The sequence below is a fragment of the Ovis canadensis genome, chromosome 1 (assembly GCF_042477335.2).
Source record: "Ovis canadensis isolate MfBH-ARS-UI-01 breed Bighorn chromosome 1, ARS-UI_OviCan_v2, whole genome shotgun sequence".
Classification (NCBI taxonomy): Eukaryota; Metazoa; Chordata; class Mammalia; order Artiodactyla; family Bovidae; genus Ovis; species Ovis canadensis.
The window spans coordinates 269,462,328-269,482,295 of record NC_091245.1 but is presented as its reverse complement, the minus strand read 5'-3'; the positions used below and the strand labels follow the sequence as shown (position 1 = coordinate 269,482,295).

Sequence of the window (19,968 nt, the reverse complement as noted above, 5' to 3'; positions counted from 1 at the left end):
AGAAAGCTAGTAGAGGTGATGGAATTCCAGTTGAGCTATTTCAAATCCTAAAAGATGATGCTGTGAAAGTGTGCTACACTCAATATGCAAGCAAATTTGGAAAACTCAGCAGTGGCCACAGGACTGGAAAAGGTCAGTTTTCATTCCAATTAAAAAGAAGGGCAATGTCCAAATTTTCATTCTATCCCACAATTGCACTCATCTCACATGCTAGCAAAGTAATGCTCAACATTCTCCAAGCAAGGCTTCAACAGATGTTCTAGCTGGATTTAAGGACAGAGGAACCAGAGATCAAATTGCCAACATCCGTTGGATCATCAAAAAAGCAAGGAGTTCCAGAAAAACATCTCCTTCTGCTTTATTGACTATGCCAAAGCCTTTGACTGTGTGGACCACAACAAACTGTGGAAAATTCTTCAAGAGATGGGAATACCAGACCATCTTACTAGCCTCCTGAGACATCTGTATGCAGGTCAAGAAGCAACAGTTAGAACCAGACATGGAACTGGACTGCTTCCAAATTGGGAAAGGAGTATGTCAAGGCTGTATATTATTACCCTGCTTATTTAACTTATATGCAGAGTACATCATGTGAAATGCCAGGCTGGATGAAGCACAAGCTGGAATCAAGACTGCCAGAAGAATTATCAATAACCTCAGATATGCAGATGACACCACCCGTATGGCAGAAAGCAAAGAGGAACTGAGGAGTCTCTTGATGAAAGTGAAAGAGGAGAGTGAAAACGCTAGCTTAAATCTCAACATTCAAAAACAAAGTTCATGGCATCTGATCCCATCTCTTCATGGCAAATAGCCAGGGAAACAATGGAAACAGTGAGAGATTTTATTTTCTTGGGCTCCAAAGTCACTAAAGATGATGAGTGCAGCCATGAATTTAAAAGACGCTTGTTCCTTGGAAGAAAAGCTGTGACCAACCTTGATAGCATATTAAAAAGCAGAGACATTGCTTTGCCAACAAAGGTCTGTGTAGTCAAAGCTATTGTTTCTCCAGTAGTCATGTATGGATGAATGTGAGAGTTGGACCATAAAGATGGCTGAGTGCTGAAGAAGTGATGCTTTTGAACTATGGTGTTGAAGACTCTTGAGAGCCCCTTGGACAGCAAGGAGATCAAACCAACCAGTCCAGAAGGAAATCAACCCTGAATAGTTATTGGAAGGCTCCGACTCAGTGGACATGAATTTCTGCAAACTCTGGGAGATGGTGAAGGACAGGGAAGCCTCGCATGCTGCAGTCCATGGGGTTGCCAAGAGACGGACATAACTGTGCAACTGAACAACAGCACCATCCAAGGACAGGTGTCTGAACCAGAATCAGGCCCTTTACTGACTCTGGGTCACAGTGGCGATGGAGGGCTCCACACACAGATGTCTGTGGACACAGTTGTCTTGTTCTGGAGACTTTCGTGAGCTGCCCTGGCTCTCTGGCCACAGGTAAGGTAGCCAGAGAGGGGATTCAGTGGGGGCCGAGTGTGTCTGTCTCGGCACATTCAGGAGCTAAGAAACAGCTCCAGGGAGCTCTGTGCACCACCCGGCTCCCCTGAATGGGCTGAGACTCCCTTTTACTTCCAGAGTTCTCTTTTGACTGCTGGCCCAAGTGCCAGTTTGTGGCCCCAAGACTCGGCATCAGCTCAGAGCCCACACCTGAGGATGTTACCCTGGGGCCTCACAGCACCTGAAAGCCCATCTCTTTCCGATGGGCAGCTCTCTCCTCCCTGGGGGCCCTGGAGTGGGGTAGGGGCACAGCCTGCACTGGGCTGTCCCAGGAAGCTAGTGTTTGTGCCAAGAGGGCAGGCCCGACGCTCAGGCATCCAGAAGTTAGATGAGAGAATCCCAAACTAGCCTTTTACCTCTGCAGGAGCAGCCTGAAGCTTTTCTTGTGCACGACGAAGGACAAACTCAGAGTCCAAGTTGTGACTCTGGGATGCGGCTGAGGCCCTCAGGGCTGGTGCCTTGCATCTGCTTGAAGCCTGCAGTGCACAGCAGCTCCTTCCTCAGAGGCGAGCAAGTTCTGTGCTTCCCAAGCAGGCCTGTTCTGCCTGTGGGGCAACTGGGAAGTAGGGCCAAAGCCCGTGGCTCAGGTCCCACCTCACGAGGTGTGAGGCCAGGCTGTGGACCAGGCCTGTCGATTCAAGCTCAAGGCTCAGGACCCACACTATCTATGGGCCATACTTCCGGGACAGCTTCCCCTTCTTATCTCGGCAGTGAACCTGAAGCTGTACATCACCCTGGAGACTGATGCCACCATCAAAGGGCTGACATGAGCAGTGGTGGGGAGGTGGCAGGGGCAGGGTGGATACTGATCACAAGCCCATTTAACTTGCCACTTTGGTCTGGGAGGCTGGCTATGGACTCTCGCAAACACAGCCACCTGTGGCTTCAACTGCAGCTGCTGTGACTGGTGAGGTGTGTGCACCAGAGAAAGTCGACATGACCCGGCACTTGGTGTGCGGCTGTGGATTCTCTAATGCCTCTTCATTCCAGCCAGTTTCCGAGGACCAGTAGCAGCAGTTTGGGTTAGGTTAGGGTTAAGGTTAGGCAGCTAACTGCAGCTCCACTCAAGGGTCACCCTGAAAGACACGGTGAAGGAAAGTCCTCTCAGGACAGAACCGCGACAGTTTGGTTGGTTGTCCACTGTGTCTGTATAGACGTGGCTCAAGTAGGAATCTGTATTAACCCTCAGGTGGCTGCTAATGATTTGGTTGTTCAGCAACTTGGAAGGAACAGGATTGAAAACTGGTCACAAGAAGGCCCTGGAAGAGGTGTTTGGATGGGCCTCTCTGAAAGAGCAGTCTGTGAACATGTTTGTGTTCCAGGGAACCCCTCCCCCAGCTCTGGGCATGCTCTGCAGAAGAGGTTCCTAACAAGCAGGTGGAGACGGACTGCCTCGTGGGCATCAGCCAGCTCTTACTGCAGCTGCTCCAGGGCTCACTTGATGTACCCACAAATAAAGTGGCCACGTGGCAGAGGTGCGGGTGGGCAGGGCTCAGCAACACTTGCTCCCCTCACCACTGCTGCCGTAGAGTGCCTTGTCTACCGGCAGCCAAGACTAACGCTGAGTCCGAGATGACCAGCCATACCCCTGGTGGCAGGTGGATTACACTGGACCTCTGCCATCATAGAAAGGGTGGAAATCTGTCCTCACTGGAATGACCATACACTCTGGGTATGGATTTTACTTCCCTGCCTGCACTGCTGCAGCAGGAGGTCCAACATCCATGACCTCACAGTTTATCCACTACAACGGCTCTGCGTCCCAGCCAGGGACACAAGTCCCAGCAAAGGAAGAGCAGTCTTATCACACATCCTGTAACTCAGAAGTGGCTGACCTGGTCGAAAGCTGGAATCACTTCTTGAAGAGTTGATTATGATCCCAGGTGGAAGGCAACATCCTGAAAGGATGGGTTCCATACGGCAGGGTATGATCTGTACTTTGAGTTGAGAACTGTTCTATGATGCTGTGTCCCCCAGAGCCAGAATGCATGGGTCTGGGAACTGAGATTAGAAGGATGAGTAGTCCTCTCACTGGTACACTTATATCCTCCTGGCAGATTTTTTTTTTTCTTGTCTTGGCAGCTTTGAGATCATTTGGAAATCTTACGGTCCAGGGGGGAGGTTTCCACCACGGTTCAGAGCAATGGTCCCACTAAACTGGAAGCCAGGATTGCCACTGGCCACTTTGGGCTCCTCACACCTTTGAACCAACAAGCAGAAAGAAAAAAACATTCATCTATTGGCTTGAATGATTGATCCCAATTACCGGGGAGAGAGAGGGGTTAGTGTTACTGCTCCGTGAGGGCAGCAGGGAGGACTTTGGAACCTGGGCATTCTGGGGCTCCTCTTAATACTTCCACAACCAGTAGCAATGGTTAATGAAAACACAGAGCAACCAAAGCTGAACTATTATGATTAAATAAAACAGGAGTACTGATGTCTCCAGCTCCTCAAGGATGAATGTTTGGCTCACTCTATCCAATAAGGAATTTAGAGCAGGTTCTTGCTGAGGGCAGGGGAGATTCGGAATGGATGGTCAGGGGTGTCTACCAGGACCTCAGGGCTGGTTACATAGAGATGAAGATTAGAGCAGCTATGCATATGTTTTTGCTTGTTACATGTTGGGTCTGTCTCCTAATCATTTTCTTTTCTCTACTTCCCTGTTTTATAAACAAGTTGTTGGAAATTAGCATTTCAATTTAATCTTTAGGTAACTGAATTTTCTGTGGAACCATAAGTGAGCCAGCAATGGATACAGTAACTGTAGGGCTGTGCGTCTTCTTGCTGGGGAAAGAACCAGTTCACTGTAACAAAGGGAGCTGTGTCTTCTCAGCTTCTTTAGCTGCTGCAGGGGAGTCCGGATGTGTGTAGAATGCTGCTGATGGATGCAGAGTGCCAGGCAGGGCGCCTGTGCCTGATGTGGATTCTGGCCCCTTAGTGCTGCTGCCTTCAGTGGCCACTAATCAGGTCACCCCGTGGTGAGCCTGGGCTTGCACTTTGGAGGGGGGCCTTCCCTCCTGCTCCTGGGGGAGCATGTTTGTCTGTCCCGTCCTCCTTCTCCATCCTTCACAGCATCTGCTGGTGCTTGGCTCCAGGATGTGGCCGGCCAGGGCTGCCCTAGCTAGCCTAGCAGCCTGGCCTGGCATGGAAGCCATTTCACCTGCTTCTCTGACATGCACATGCCAGACCCTGGGTAACAGGCCTACCTGGAGTAACAGTCAAGTTTGGCTTTGAGTACAAAAGGAAGCAGGGCAAAGTCTAACAGAGTTTTGCCAAGAGAACACACTGAACATAGCAAACACCCTCTTCCAACAACACAAGAGACAGCTCTACACATGGACATCACCAGATGGTCAATACCGAAATCAGATTGATTATATTCTTTGCAGCTGAAGAGGGAAAAGCTCTATACAGCCAGCAGAAACAAGACCCAGAGCTGACTGTAGCTCAGATCATGAACTCCTTGTTGCAAAATTCAGGCTTAAGTTGAAGAAAGTAGGGAAAACCACTAGACCATTCAGACATGACGTAAATCAATTCCCTTATGATTACACAGTGGAAGTGACAAATAGATTGAAGGGATTAGATCTGATAGAATGCCCAAGAACTCTGAAGGTTCGTAACATTGTATAGGAGGTGGTGATCAAAACCATCCCCATGAAAAAGGAATGCAAAAAGGCGAAATGGTTGAGGAGGACTTACAAATAGTTGAGAAGAGAAATGAAGAGAAATGAAAGGCAAAGAAAAAAAGGAAAAAGAGTCTGTGTATAATGTGTCTAAAGGGAAGCTGTTAAGAGGACCGCAGTGTGTGTGGAGTCGGTACTCAGCCTTCCTTGGCCGCTTGTGAGGCCTCGGTGAGGGCCCCAACCCCCATCCACCCCCGCCCCCGCCAGCACCGCCCTTAAACCAGAGCACGTGGACAGGACGTGCCTGGGGCACTGTCCAGCTCTGACAGCCTATTGCCACTCACCCAGGAGGGACGAGGAATCCTTCAGGGGTGCCTAGCATGTGCCCTCGGTAGTATTAAACCATTCGCCCCAGGTTTCAGGGCCTGCAGACGCTGGGTTCAGTGACTAAACTCGTGGTGGGGCCAGAGCAGGTGCATTCGGGCCCTGAATTCCCGCATTCATCCTGCTATTGTCTGCACGTTTGCTTTGTCTGAATCAATCACTAGACCCACTCCTCTACCCACCACCATCCTTGCCTTTAGAGGAACACAAATATTCACATAAAAATTTAAAACCGGTACAAAGAGCTGACTCCCCACTTTCTGCCCTACAGGCCTTTTTCTTCCTTGGCCGGAGTGCAGGCCTGGCTCCCGAGCGAGTCCCGGGTGGCGCCGTCAATGCGGCCCTGTGTGTCCAGGCCCCGCGGGCTGCAGAGCCAGGAGAGGGAGACGCAGGCCCCGCCCCAGCCCCCCGCTCCCACCAGCGCCCCGCCCTCGGCTCCCATTGGCTGCCGGGCTCTCGGGGGGGTGCCGGACACGCCCCCCGCGAAAGGATAAGAGGCTGTTTCTGCCCTAGTCCGGGCATTCAGGACGCCGAAGCCAGAGGTACCCGGAGCGACAGCCAAGGACCACTGACGTGAGGACACTCAGGGGAACCTGCTCTTGTTGTTTGGGGGGCAGGACCCGGAGGGTGGGCTTGGGAACTGGGTGGTAGTTTAAAAACCCCTTTAGGGTGGTGGTTTAGTCGCTAAGCAGTGTCCGACTGTTGCAACCCCATGGACGGTATAGCCTGCCAGGCTCCTCTGTCCATAGGATTCTGGCAGCATTTCAAAAGTATGACTCTCCTCCTGCCTTGCGGACACCGCTACCTCAACTCCAGGCAGCAAGATTCATCCTACAGATGAATCACGTTCTCCCGGTGATTCATCAGAGTCGGGGAAACGTCGGGTCTTCGGCTTGGGTGTTGCTGCAAGGCGGCCTCTTGCTTAATTCTTTAAAGAGAGGATTTGCGTCCTCCGCGGAGCGGGGACAGGCGCCCTGAGCTCGGAGCCGGCGTCTTCGGACGCCCTCCCCCAGGTCAGGGTGAGTGAGGAGGTCTTTGCAATTAAATTACAACCGAGCCAAAGAAATTGGAAGTCTGTGGTAGGTTTAATCATCCTCAGGTTTCTTGGGGAGGTAGGGCTCTTGCCTAGAGGGATTCTCACATCTGTGATGTGAGCTTCTGAGGAGCTAACGCCCAGCAGTTCTCCTGTTTTCGAAATGAAAGATTAATGTAGAATATTCACGGAATGCAGCGAAAGGAGAACTGGATGTTTGATTTCCAGTTCTCTTAAACAATTTTTAACCTCAATTGGGAAGACTTTAACAGGAAAAACTTGTAAAAATTAATTTGTAGTGTGTTTAATGAAGAAAATCAGATTTTATGGCGTTTTCACATATGGGATATATATTTTATGACTTTCCTTAAAAAAAAATCCCTCTAGTCATACTTCATACAACAAATATTTTAGCCTCATCTTTCCCAGTCATCATGAAGCTTGAGAAGCATAAGGACTATGCAAAAGTTTCTTAAGTTTTTTGTTTTCTTTTTTAAAAAATTAATTGAGAACTCGAGTGCAAAAGATAAGAAAGTATGAAATGTTAAAGATTTAATACATCTGAATTGTTCTGTCTACATGTGATATTTTTAGGGACTTTAGAGCAAAACAAGTATACTGATTATTAATAGGGTAAGTTTAGCAAAGATCAGGCCAAGGCAAAAATCTTCAATCCTTTTCCTTTGAAAGTCAGAAATAAATAAGAATTTAAATCTTATATTCCAATTTATTTTTTTTAATATAAATGATATTCAATACAGGAATGGTTTTTCAAAAATTAGACATAATTCTTTATTTTTAACTATGACACTGCAAAGATTCTTTAATGATTAGAACTCAAGGCCAAAAGCTGGCAAATTTCTCTGGCTGAGCGTCGGCCGTTTTGTGAAACAGTTGACAAGCGGTCCTTTGTATACTGCCTGTTTCCCAGGGTTGAACAGCTGTTTCCTTGGCTTGCAGACTGTGTGGTATAAGGTACATGTTGTGGAGGAGACAAAAGCTTCCTACCTTGATAAATGCAGAGAAAAGGTGCCATTCTGTCATTGGAGGCAGCGCCGCCAAGAATACAAAGTGCCTGGAGGTGGTCCAGCCTCTGCCCACATTGGTTCTGGCATCAGAGCTGGTATTGGGAAGAAAGACATTTTTCCTCTACCCTTCTAAATTCTTCTCGCTGGTCTAAGAATTAAATAAACATGAGACAGGTAAACAGGAGAAATTCAAATCAAAGTTTAAAAACATATACATGGGAGAGACCCAGGAAAACTGTCACTCACCAAAGTGCCCACCTTCAATACCATCATGAGCTCAAGACAAAGGAAGATGTTGATAGCAGTGGTTTGGAGCTTCAGAGGGGAGGCAAGCAGTTCAAACAAAGAGGGTGAACCAGTGTGTGCTGTGCCAGCAGAGGTGATGGGACACAGAGTGGACTCAGGTCTCCTAGCATTTTCCCCCACCCTCCCTTACCGCTGGCCCACATTCCTTGCTGACCTCTCTCTCTGGTGGTTGCTCCACTCCTGTAATAGGCCCTCCATCTAAATTCCGATTCGGGCAGCTTCGGGGAATTTCTTCCTGAATCTTGGGGGCCTTGATTGTTTTCAGGTGAAAATAATCTGCATCCCAAAGAGACATTTTGGAGTGGCAGGTCTTGCTCCCCTACAATAACTTCATCAAATGATTGTATAATACCTTCAAATTCAAGGTCCCTTTCCTTGATCTTTTTCAAAAAAAATTGTGGCAATTCTACCATATTTATTTTTTCAGTTGAATTTTCTAGCTGTTTTTTGGTCATGTTCTTCACCGCCCCCCCAAAAGTCAGAAATATTTTTGTTAAAAATGAGTTAAATTTATATATCCATTTGAAAGAAAGTTCCTACATTTTATGACCTCAGTAGCTTTTGGAAGGACCTACACTTTTCTTGCTAAACTTATGCTTAGAAATATGTGTGTGCTGCTGTAAAACAGGACTTCTCTGCTACATTTTCTAACTGCTTATTGACAGAACATAGAAATACTATTGACTTCTGTATCCTTATTTGGCTCCTGTTCACCGTAATTAATTCAAAACCTTGCTCCCCTGCACTGTCACCTCATCTTGCAGTCCTGCCAGGACAGGGTGGGGAGTCTTCTAGAGATGGGGGAAGACTCAATCCCCTTCACTGCTCTTCCCCTGTATTTTGGTTGAAGTTTCCCCCCAATGCAACCAGAAGCCAGAGGGCTTGGGAACAGAAGACAGAGAAGGGAGGGGTGGCAGGGAGCAGGTTCAAGGGGTGATGAAAAGCCACACCCTCTAAGCCCAAAAGGGGAGGTGAGCCAAAGCCAGTTGCCCCCGATGGTAAGGTCGGTGTAGGTAACAGCTGATCTGTTCTACAAAGCATCTTTTTTTGTGGGCCCCAGATGTCTGAGTTAGAGAAGGCCATGGTGGCCCTCATTGACGTCTTCCATCAATATTCCGGGAGGGAAGGTGACAAGCACAAGCTGAAGAAATCAGAACTGAAGGAGCTCATCAACAATGAACTTTCCCATTTTTTAGAGGTGAGTCTTGCTTTTTAAAACTAAACTAACCTGCTCTCCTGTCCCCTTGTAAGACCATCTGTCCATTTTCTCTTCTGAGCTGCCCTGAACATGGCTCCAGGTTGGTGTCAGGACTCCTCTGTTGTTTCTGAAAATGTGTTTGCACAAGTGAGCCCTCAGTACAGAGGCTGGCTTAGGTGGGCCCCACAATTTTCATTTTATGTACAGTAAGAGCATCAAGGAAAAACTACTGTCTCAAATGCAAGAGTACAGGTTCTTGGAAAAACCTAAGGATATACAGCAATAGGGTGGCTTCCCCATTGGCCTAGTGGTAAAGAATTCTGCCTGCAATGCAGGCGCTGCAGTAGATGCAGGTTCAGTCCCAGGGTCAGGAGGATCCCCTGGAGGAGGGCATGGCAACCCACTCCAGTATTCTTGCCTAGAGAATCCCATGAACAGAGGACCCTGGCAGGCTACAGTCCATGGGTCACAGAGAGTCAGACACAACTGTAGCGACTAAGCATGTACAACAATAACAATGACAAAGTGGGATGGAAACTATACCATGGCTTATCACACACTGAACATGCAAGAAGACTGTTAAAAATAAGCTTTTGCTCTTGGGAAGAGGACTGTTTTGGCTTTCTCTACATGGTTAGATCCATCACAGTGAGAAGATGCCAGGTATTACTGAGCTCTCAGCATAGTCGATGCTGGGAGAGATGCAGACCCCAGGACCTGGCTCATCACCAAGAGGCCACAAGCTGCTCACGAGAGAAGCCCTGGGGCCTTGCAGGGGCCCTGTGGGGTGAGGTGCCCTGGCAGGAACTTGGGAAGCTGCATGAGGACATCTGATGAGCCCCACTGCTCTGGCAGCTCCCCTTCTGGTGGATGTGTGTCCAGATGCTCTGCTGAGGACTCACTTCCCCACTCACAACCTTCACTGCCCTTGGCTCAGCCACATGTCATCTCTGCTGTATCTGTATTGTGTATTCAAGGCAATGAACTGCAGTCCACCTGGTACCTAATATTCCCTTGGTGCCCAGAACCGAGGTTACTGAAGTGATCTTGCACCCAGAGGAAATGGCCATACAGTGCACCAGTGCCCTCATGTCTGACCAGGAGGTAATTCCCAGGAAGACATGAGAGCCCAGCCCACGTGGTGGTGGGAGCTGTCCTCCTGGGCAGGCTGGACCTTGGTGCAGGACGAGCCACAGGCTCCGTGCCCTGAGTCTGCAGGGCTCTCCCCACCCAAACACTCCACGGCTGCAGATGGCACCACCATCAGAGGAAGTGGCCTGCAGACTTCAGGGGGCATTCCCTAGTCTGATTCTGAAGCTGGTTTTCCCAGGCACCCAAGTTCTCAGCGTGGTAACTGCCTGCTCACACTTTTACTTACCTTGTTTCCTGCCACCTCACCTAAGGATCAGAAGGTCCTGGATTCTTCTGTGAAAAGAATTGTTGCAGTGAGACAGTGCTTATCAAGTGCAGCTCAACAAATGTAGCTACTGTCATTAATTATTGATTTAAAACAGAGAAAAAGCTTAGCATGTGGGAAACACAGTTTATAAAATAAAAGTAAATCATGGTAAGTATATCAAGGTATCATGAACATCGTTGGCCTGGTTTTTATGAAGTAGTTTCTGTTTGGAGGCAAATCTTTCCTGTAAATGAAATTAATCTTTTAGCAGATGTTTATAGGTGCCACCCAACCCCTCACGGGAACCTCAGTCTTTTACATGTTGTATGTCTGAGGCAGCCATTGTGCATTATACTCGACTTCTTCAGGCCAAGCGCTCCTGCCCTGAGGACTGGGTGTTCGGAAGAGTCAGTGGTATTATACTCCTCTTCAGCTCGTGTGCACGTCTTTCCTGTTCTGTCTCTGTCCTCTGTTTCACCACTCACTTGACTCCATGTTGGGCATAATGTCAAGAAGAGTCCCAGATACCTCGAAAGCAGCTCAAGTGCCAAAAGACATAAGAAGTTAATAAATTTAGGGCGTGTTCCCGAGAGTTATTTCAGCCAGAAACTACTTTCAAAACCTGAAAATCCACTGGAAGCCTTCACTGTAGGGTCTTCCACATGCAGAAACAATGAAAAACTTACAGGAGCCAAAAGTTCATTTTTGCTTTCAAGGCATTTGCATATAATGTGCTCAGGCTAATCTAGACTGTACTCTTCCTTTCTGGTTTTGTTTGTTTGTTTTTTTTTTAACACAAACAGCCTACAGTTTTTCAGATCCTGGCTGTTCCATTCAGTCTTTTAGTAGCAAGATCCCACTGCACCTAAAGGAAAGTGGAAGGGCTTAGACCCCTACAGACCTCTGCCAACCAACAGCCTCCTGGTCACTGGAAAAACCCTTTCTGGAATTTTGCATTCATGTCTTAGGTTGTTTCTAAGTTAATAGTAATAATAATTATTATTATTATTTTTGCTCTGGAAATTGTTTTTCAGCTGTGCCATGTCTTCTTTGCTTCACAGGGCTGCTCTCTAGTTGCTGCAGGCAGGGGCTTCTCACTGCCATGGCTTCTCCCGTTGTGGAGCACAAGCTCTTGGGCACGTGGGCTCGGCACGTGGGCACTGTGGTTCCTGGGCTCTAGAGCACGGGCTCAGTAGTTGTGGTGCAGGGGCTTAGTTGCTCTGAGGCACGTGGGATCCTTCTAGATCAGGGATCGAACCCACGTCTCCGGCATTTGCAGGTGGATTCTTTACCCCCGAGCCACCAGGGAAGCCATTAGGTTGCTTCTAATATAAAATTATTAAAGCCAGCCAACTTCTGATCTTGTCTTTGTGGCCCTAACATTCATTTAGAAGCAAGCTGGACAACCTGTCTTATCTCTCTCAGGAAATCAAAGAGCAGGAGGTTGTGGACAAAGTCATGGAGACACTGGACAGTGATGGGGACGGCGAATGTGACTTCCAGGAATTTATGGCTTTCGTTGCCATGGTTACCACTGCCTGCCACGAGTTCTTCGAACATGAATAAGGAAGAGAAAGCAGTGGAGCTGTTTCTGCAGCAGAGACGAAGTTTGACCAGGGGAACGGAGGCAGGGCTTGCAAGGCTGTAGGAGCTGAGCTTTCCGTGCTGTAGCTAATTAGGAAGCTTGATTTGCTTTGTGAGGGAACAATTGAAACCTCTTTCCAAGGACCATTTTTAGTGCCCCCAGCCTTCTGCATTACTAGGCGTAGTGTTAGCTTCCTGGACCCAGGGACTCTTGGTAACTATAACTTAGGAAAGTCATTTCTCAGTCACAAAGCATGTGCTGTGTTAGCTGTCCAAGCTGTGGAGACCCCTCACCTAGAAAAAACAAATTGACTACCAAAAAGGACTGGAGCACTGTGGATTCCACATGCTGCCACTACATTTAAAAACACAAAGCTTTGTCCACCATCCTTTGAAAACGTTGCCCGTCATTAAATCTTCTCATCACTGGAGCAAATGAAACCTGATGTGGTTGGGTGGCCTGACAGTCTGTCCCACCTACCAAAGAGCATGGTCACATTTAGAGCCCTTTCCAACAGGTGAGCTGTGATGTTTGCGTATGCAGTTAAGCTATGGAAAATCTGTCTCATAAGCTGACAAGTGCTGACATTATAACTGTAGTAAGAACTGAGAATCAGACTTCTGCATTCAGTGGGGTTCTCCCGACAGGACCACACTTTGCTGGATCTCTGAGATTTGGGGCAGGGGAGCAGGGGGCTCAGGGCAGGTCACAGCTCTGCCCCTGGAGATGGCCGTACCCAAGCACCTGCGCCTCCTATTCTGTCTGTAGAATGGAGGTTATGATGGATGTGTCTGATGTGCGGTGAAGGTTATTCTTAATCTGTCTGTGCAGACAGGGTCTGCTTCCAGCTGTTGGTGAAGCCAGGGAATTTTATGACCCTTGTGCTTTTGTAGCCACCAATTCAAAAAAAAATCAAGTTACAAATATTAAGAATCACTCCCAGGAAAATTCAAATTAAGCATTAAGCTTATCCATCCTTTTTCTATTATGCTTTTTTTAAGGACACAAACTTGGAAATCGTAAACTAATTGGTCGCTTGTAACTGCATTAAATAAAAAGCACTGTAACAAATCTGCTTGGTGGTTAAACATGAAATAAAAGCTGTATTCTTGCAAAACTGGAGAAAGGAGTAAAGTCCACACAGCCTGTCTTCATCAGGGCTGCAGATATGGCACCCTTCCCCCCAAGCCTGGGTTGAAGCTTAGGTGGGGAAGGGAGGGTGTGACAGAGCAGGAATTGAGGAGGGACAAAAAGGGAGGGGTGGGAGGGGTTGGGTCCATTGGAGAGACATAAAGGGGAAGGCTGTCAGGTCAGTTCAGTTCAGTTGCTCAGTCATGTCTGACTCTTCGCAACCCCATGGACTGCAGCACAGCAGGCTTCCCGTCCATCACCAAACTCCTGGAGCTTGCTCAAATTCATGTCCCCCAAGTCGGTGATGTCATCCAACCATCTCATCCTCTGTCGTCTTTTACTCCTCCTGGTTTCTATCTTTCCCAGCGTAGGGACTTTCCTAATGGGTCAAGTTCTTCACATCAGGTGGCCAAAGTATTGGAGTTTCAGCATCAATCCTTCCAATGGATATTCAGGACTGATTTCCTTTAGAATTGACTGCTTTAATCTTCTTTCAGCACAAGGGACTCTCAAAAGTCTTCTCCAACACCACAGTTCAAAAGCTGCAATTCTTTGGCTCTCAGATTTCTTTATGGTCCAACTCTCACATCCATACCTGACTACGGGAAAAACAATAGCTTTGACTACACAGACCTTTGTTCGCAAAGTAATGTCTCTGCTTTTTAATATGCTGTCTAGGTTGGTCATAGCTTTTCTTCCAAGGAACAAGTGTCTTTTAATTTTGTGGCTGCAGTCACCATCTGTAGTGATTTTGGAGCCCAAGAAAATAAAGTCTCTCACTGTTTCAATTGTTTCCCCATCTATTTGCCATGAAGTGATGCGACTGGATGCCATGACCTTAGTTCTGAATGTTGAGCTTTAAGCCAGCTTTTTCACTCTCCTCTTACACTTTCATCAAGAAGTTCTTTAGTTCCTATTTGCTTTCTGACATAAGGGTGGTATCATCAGCATACCTGAGTTTATTGATATTTCTCCCAGCAATCTTGATTCCAGCTTGTGCTTCAAACCAGCCTGTCATTTCACATGATGTACTCTGGATATAAGTTAAATTAGCAGGGTGACAATATACAGCCTTGACATACGCCTTTCACAGTTTGGAAAAGTGAAAGTGAAGTCGCTCAGTCGTGTCCGACTCTTTGCGAACCCGTGGACTGTAGTGCACCAGGCTCCTCCATTCATGGGATTGTCCAGGCAAGAATACTGGAATGGGTTGCCATTTCCTTCCCCAGGGGATCTTCCTGACCCAGGGATTGAACCCAACCAGTCTGTTTTTCCATGTCTGGTTCTAACTGTTGCTTCTTGATTTGCATACAGATTTCTCAGGAGGTAGGTCAGGTGGTCTTGTATTCCCATCACTTTCAGAATTTTCCACAGTTTGTTGTGGTCCACACAGTCAAAGGCTTTGGCATAGGCAATGAAGCAGAAGGAGATGTTTTTCTGTAATTCCCTTGCTTTTTCAATGAACCAATGGATGTTGGCAATTTGATCTCTGGTTCCTCTGCCTTTTCTAAATCCACCTTGTACATCTGGAAGCTCTCGGTTCATGTACTGCTGAAGCCTAGCTTGGAGAATTTTGAGCATTAGTTTGCTAGTGTGTGAGATAAGTGCAAATGTGCAGTAGTTTGAACATTTTCGGGCATTGTCTTTCTTAGGGATTGGAAAAAAAACTGACCTTTTCCAGTCAGTCACTGCTGAGTTTTCCAAATTTGCTGGCATATTTGGTGTAGCACTTTCACAGCATCATCTTTAAGGATTTGAAATAGCTCACCTGGAATTCCATCACCTCCTCTAGCTTTGTTTGTAGTGATGCTTCCTAAGGCCCACTTGACTTCACATTCCAGGCTGTCTGGCTCTAGGTTAGTGATCACACCATCATGATTATCTGGGTCATGAAGATCTTTTTTGTATAGTTCTTCTGTGTATTCTTGCCATCTCTTCTTAATATCTTCTGCTTCTTTAGGTCCATACCATTTCTGCCCTTGATTGTGCCCATGTTTACATGAAATGTGCCCTTGGTATCTATAATTTTCTTGAGTATCTTAATTTTCTTGAATTTCCCATTCTATTGTTTTCCTCTATTTCTTTGCGCTGATCACTTAGGAAGGCTTTCTTATCTCTCTTTGCTATCCTTTGGAACTCTGCATGCAGATGGGTATATCTTTCCTTTCCCCCTTTGCCTTTAGCTTCTCTCCTTTCCTCAACTATTTGTAAGTCCTCCTCAACCATTTTGCCTTTTTGCGTTTCTTTTTCTTGGGGATGATTTTGATCACTGCCTCCTGTACAATGTTACAAACCTCCAGAGTTCTTCAGGCACTCTGTCTATCAGATCTAATCCCTTCAATCTATTTGTCACTTCCACTGTGTAATCATAAGGGAATTGATTTAGGGCATACCTGAATGGTCTAGTGGTTTTCCCTACTTTCTTCAACTTAAGCCTGAATTTTGCAACAAGGAGTTCATGATCTGAGCCACAGTCAGCTCCGGGTCTTGTTTCTGCTGACTGTGTAGAGCTTCTTCATCTTCAGCTGCAAAGAATATAATCAATCTGATTTCAGTATTGACCATCTGGTGATGTCCATGTGTAGAGCTGTCTCTTGTGTTGTTGGAAGAGGGTGTTTGCTATGTTCAGTGTATTCTCTTGGCAAAACTCTGTTAGACTTTGCCCTGCTTCCTTTTGTACTCAAAGCCAAACTTGACAGTCACTCCAGGTAGGCCTGTTACTGACTTCCTACTTTTGCATTCCAGTCCCCTATGATGAAAATTACATCTTTTTTTGGTGTTAGTTCTAGAAGGTCTTGTATGTCATCATAGAACCGTTCAGCTTCTTCAGCTTTAGTAATTGGGGCATAGACTTGGATTACTGTGACATTGAATGGCTTGCTTTGGAAACAAACTGAGAGCACTCTGTCATTTTTGAGATTGCATCCAAGTACTGCATTTTGGACTTTGTTGACTATGAGGGCTGTTGCATTTCTTCTAAGGGATTCTTGCCCATGGTAGTAGATATAAAGGTCATCTGAATTAAATCCACCCATTCCTGTCCATTTTAGTTCACTGATTCCTAAAATGTTAATGTTCACTCTTGCCATCTCCTGTTTGACCACTTACAGTTTACCTTGATTCATGGACCTAACATTCCAGGTTCCTATGCAACATTGCTCTTTACATCATTGGACTTTATTTCCATCACCAGTCACACCCACAACTGGGCGTTGTTTTTGCTTTGACTCCTTCTCTTCATTTTTTGGTTTTTTTTTTTTTGGAGTTATTTCTCCACACTTCTCCAGTAGCATATTGGGCACCTACCGACTTGGGGAGTTCATCTTTCAGTGTCCTATCTTTTTGCCTTTTCATACTTCTCATGGGGTTCTCTAGGCAAGAATACTGAATGGTTTGCCATTCCCTTCTCCAGTGCTGCAGTCCATGGTGTCGCAAAGAATGGGACTGAGTGACTGAACTGAACTGTGGAGGGGTGGAGCCATGGGAGGGTATAAAGAGAAGGGACCATGAGGAGGGACATAAAAGGGAGGGGAATAAAGGGGAGGAGTCCGACCATGGGAGAGACATAAAAGGGCAGGGCCATGAGGAGAGACATACAAGGAGGGGAGTAAAGGGGAGAGGTGGGGCCATGGCAGGTATATAAAGGGGAGGGTTGGAGGGCTGGGCCATGGAGGGACAGAAAGAGGAGGGACAAACGGGAGGGGTGTGGGGGTGGACTGGCGGCACTGTGGGAACTCAGTACAGCTCACTTGCTCAGTTGTGTCTGACTCTTTCAGACCCCATGGACTGCAGCACAACAGGCTTCTGCCAGAAACATGACTGCAAATTCTGGTATACAGATGTATTAGGATATGCAAATTTTATTTAGGTTAAAAGATAATAGCATTAAATATAAACCAAAGTTCAAGGGAAAGAGAAACAAATGGACGACAAATACTCTTCTGAAAATAGATGATGGTGGAGAAGATCATGGAAACAGCCGAAATACTGTAATTAGTAGCAGAAAGAAAAAAGAGTGATATACTTTGCAGAAGTAGATAAATGAAAGAATGAAGGAAATGACTTGAAATGTTAATTGGTAGGAAAAATCATTGGCTATATACTTAAAAGAAACAAAAACTCTAAAAACCAAATGCATGAAAGCTGAAGAGAAAATGCCACCAAGAAAAGAGACAAGGAATAAAAATAAGATAGGGGTTAACACACACTCTTAAAGTGTAAAGGACAAAGAAAAAAATAGTAGAAGAAAAAGGATAAAAAAGCTTACCCAATCAATACATGATATATTTTGATCAAACATACATGGTTCTCTTAATTATATACAAGAGATTTTTTTTGCAAAGTGAACAAAAATTAAAGAACGAGAAATAGAAATGAGCAAAGAAGCCAAGGAAGAAATTTTAAGAGAAAAGAAGAATTCAGTAAAAGGGGAATTACTAATAGAATAGAAAATGAAGATAAACTAAAGAAATTTTAAAAGTTGATGTAGTAAAACCACAATGTAATCATACCATAAGAATTTTTTATAAAATCAATACAAAGAAGAAACTGAAACGGGGGATGTAAGAGATGGGAGCATGAGTTTAGATTTGGAAAGAGGAGAACAGAATGAGTAGGAGAGATGCTAGAGAAGTCTGAGTATCTCCTTGCAGCCCTGAGACCCCAGTCACACCAGCATCGTTACCAAAGCCAGCTCAGTGGCCCGGTACAGGCAGGTTAACTCGCACACGCTGTGCTGAAAAGCAATGACAGGCAGCCAGAGATATGGGGAAGGGGCTGTGTGATTTCATCTCCCACTGGGCACTAACCTGTTTGTTATCCAAAGTGGAAATGGCCTAGTGTACAGACACTCAGTAAATCTTACTGAGTAGGATCTCAGGGCTGCAAGGAGATACTCAGACTTCTCTAGAATCTCTCCTACTGATTCTATTCTCTTTCCAAATCTAAATTTATATTCCCATTCTGTCAGTTCAGTTCAGTCACTCAGTCATGTCCAACTCTTTGAGACCCATGGACTGCAGCACACCAGGCCTCCCTGTCCATCACCAACTCCCAGAGTTTATTCAAACTCATGTCCATTGAGCTGGTGAAACCATCCAACCATCTCATCCTCTGTCATTCCCTTCTCCTGCCCTCAATCTTTCCCAACCTCAGGGTCTTTTCAAATGTCAGTTCTTCGCATCAGATGGCCAAAGTATTGGAGCTTCAGCTTCAGCTTCAGCATCAGTCCTTCCAATGAACACCCAAAACTGATTTCCTTTAGGATGGACTGGTTGGATGTCCTTGCAGTCCAAGGGACTCTCAAGAATCTTCTCAAACACCACAGTTCAAAAGCATCAATTCTTCAGCACTCGGCTTCTTTACAGTCCAACTTTCACATCCATACATGACCACTGGAAAAACCATAGCCTTGACTAGATGGACCTTTGCAAGTAATGCCTCTGCTTTTTAATATGCTGTCTAGGTTAGTCATAACTTTCCTTCCAAGGAGTAAGCGTCTTTTAATTTCATGGCTGCAGTCACCATCTGCAGTGATTTTGGAGCCCCACAAAATAAAGTCACCCACTGTTTCCACTGTTTCTCCTTCTACTTGCTATGAAGTGATGGGACCAGATGCCATGATCTTAGTTTTCTGAATGTTGAGATTTAAGCTCAACTTTTTGACTGTCCTCTTTTACTTTCATCAAGAGGCTCTTTAATTCTTCTTCACTTTCTGCCATAAGGGTGGTGTCATCTGCATATCTGAGGTTATTGATATTTCTCTCAGCAATCTTGCTTCCCAGCTTCTGCTTCCTCCAGCCCAGCATTTCTCATGATGTACTCTGCCTATAAGTTAAATAAGCAGGGTGACAATATGCAGCCTTGACGTACTCCTTTTCCTATTTGGAACCAGTCTGTTGTTCCATGTGCAGTTCTAACTGTTGCTTCCTGACCAGCATACAGATTTCTCAATAGGTGGTACAGGTGGCCTGGTGTTCCCATCTCTCTCAGAATTTTCCACAGTTTATTCTGATCCACACAGTCAAAGGCTTTGGCATAGTCAGTAAAGCAGAAATAGATGTTTTACTGAAACTCTCTTGCTTTTTCGGTGATGCAGCTGATGTTGGCAATTTGATCTCTCGTTCCTCTGCCTTGTCTAAAACTAGCTTGAACATCTGGAAGTTCATGGTTCATGTATTGTTGAAGCCTGGCGTGGAGAATTTTGAGCTTTACTTTGCTAGCATGTGAGATGAGTGCAATTGTATGGTAGTTTGAGCATTCTTTGGCATTGCTTTTCTTAGGGATTGGAAAGAAAACTGACCTTTTCCAGTCCTGTGGCCACTGCTGAGTTTTCCAAATTTGCTGACATAGTGAGTGCAGCACTTTCACAGCATCATCTTTTATGATTTGAAATAGCTCAACTAGAATTCCATCACCTCCACTAGCTTTCATCGTAATGATGCTTCCTAAGGCCCATGTGACTTCACATTCCAGGATGTCTGGCTCTAGGTCAGTGATCACACCATCGTGATTATCTGGGTCATGTAGATCTTTTTTGTACAGTTCTTCTGTGTATTCTTGCTACCTCTTCTTAATATCTTCTGCCTCTGTTAGGTCCCTACCATTTCTGTCCTTTATTGAGCCCATCTTTGCATGAAATGTTCCCTTGGTATCTCTGATTTTCTTAAAGAGATCTCTAGTCTTTCCCATTCTATTGTTTTGCTATATTTCTTTCCACTGATCACTTAGGAAGGCTTTCTTATCTCTCCTTGCTATTCTTTGGGAC

The 19,968-nt window shown here is 45.9% G+C and overlaps 1 protein-coding gene across 1 annotated transcript; it reads left to right on the top strand.

The window, feature by feature from the left end:
- The first annotated feature begins 5,832 nt into the window (after positions 1-5,832).
- On the top strand, positions 5,833-13,197 carry S100B (S100 calcium binding protein B). The gene is made up of 3 exons (XM_069582178.1): positions 5,833-6,095; positions 8,950-9,087; positions 11,912-13,197. Exons 2-3 carry the CDS (start codon positions 8,950-8,952, stop codon positions 12,050-12,052), a joined length of 279 nt encoding a protein of 92 aa, XP_069438279.1. The 5' UTR covers positions 5,833-6,095; the 3' UTR covers positions 12,053-13,197.
- Positions 13,198-19,968: the final 6,771 nt, after the last annotated feature.

Bases quoted from the DNA above. Each gene is read 5' to 3' on its own strand.
- S100B (XM_069582178.1), top strand. From the start codon at position 8,950: ATGTCTGAGTTAGAGAAGGCCATGGTGGCCCTCATTGACGTCTTCCAT. The intron at 9,088-11,911 runs GTGAGTCTTGCT...TATCTCTCTCAG, and splicing joins AACTTTCCCATTTTTTAGAG to GAAATCAAAGAGCAGGAGGT.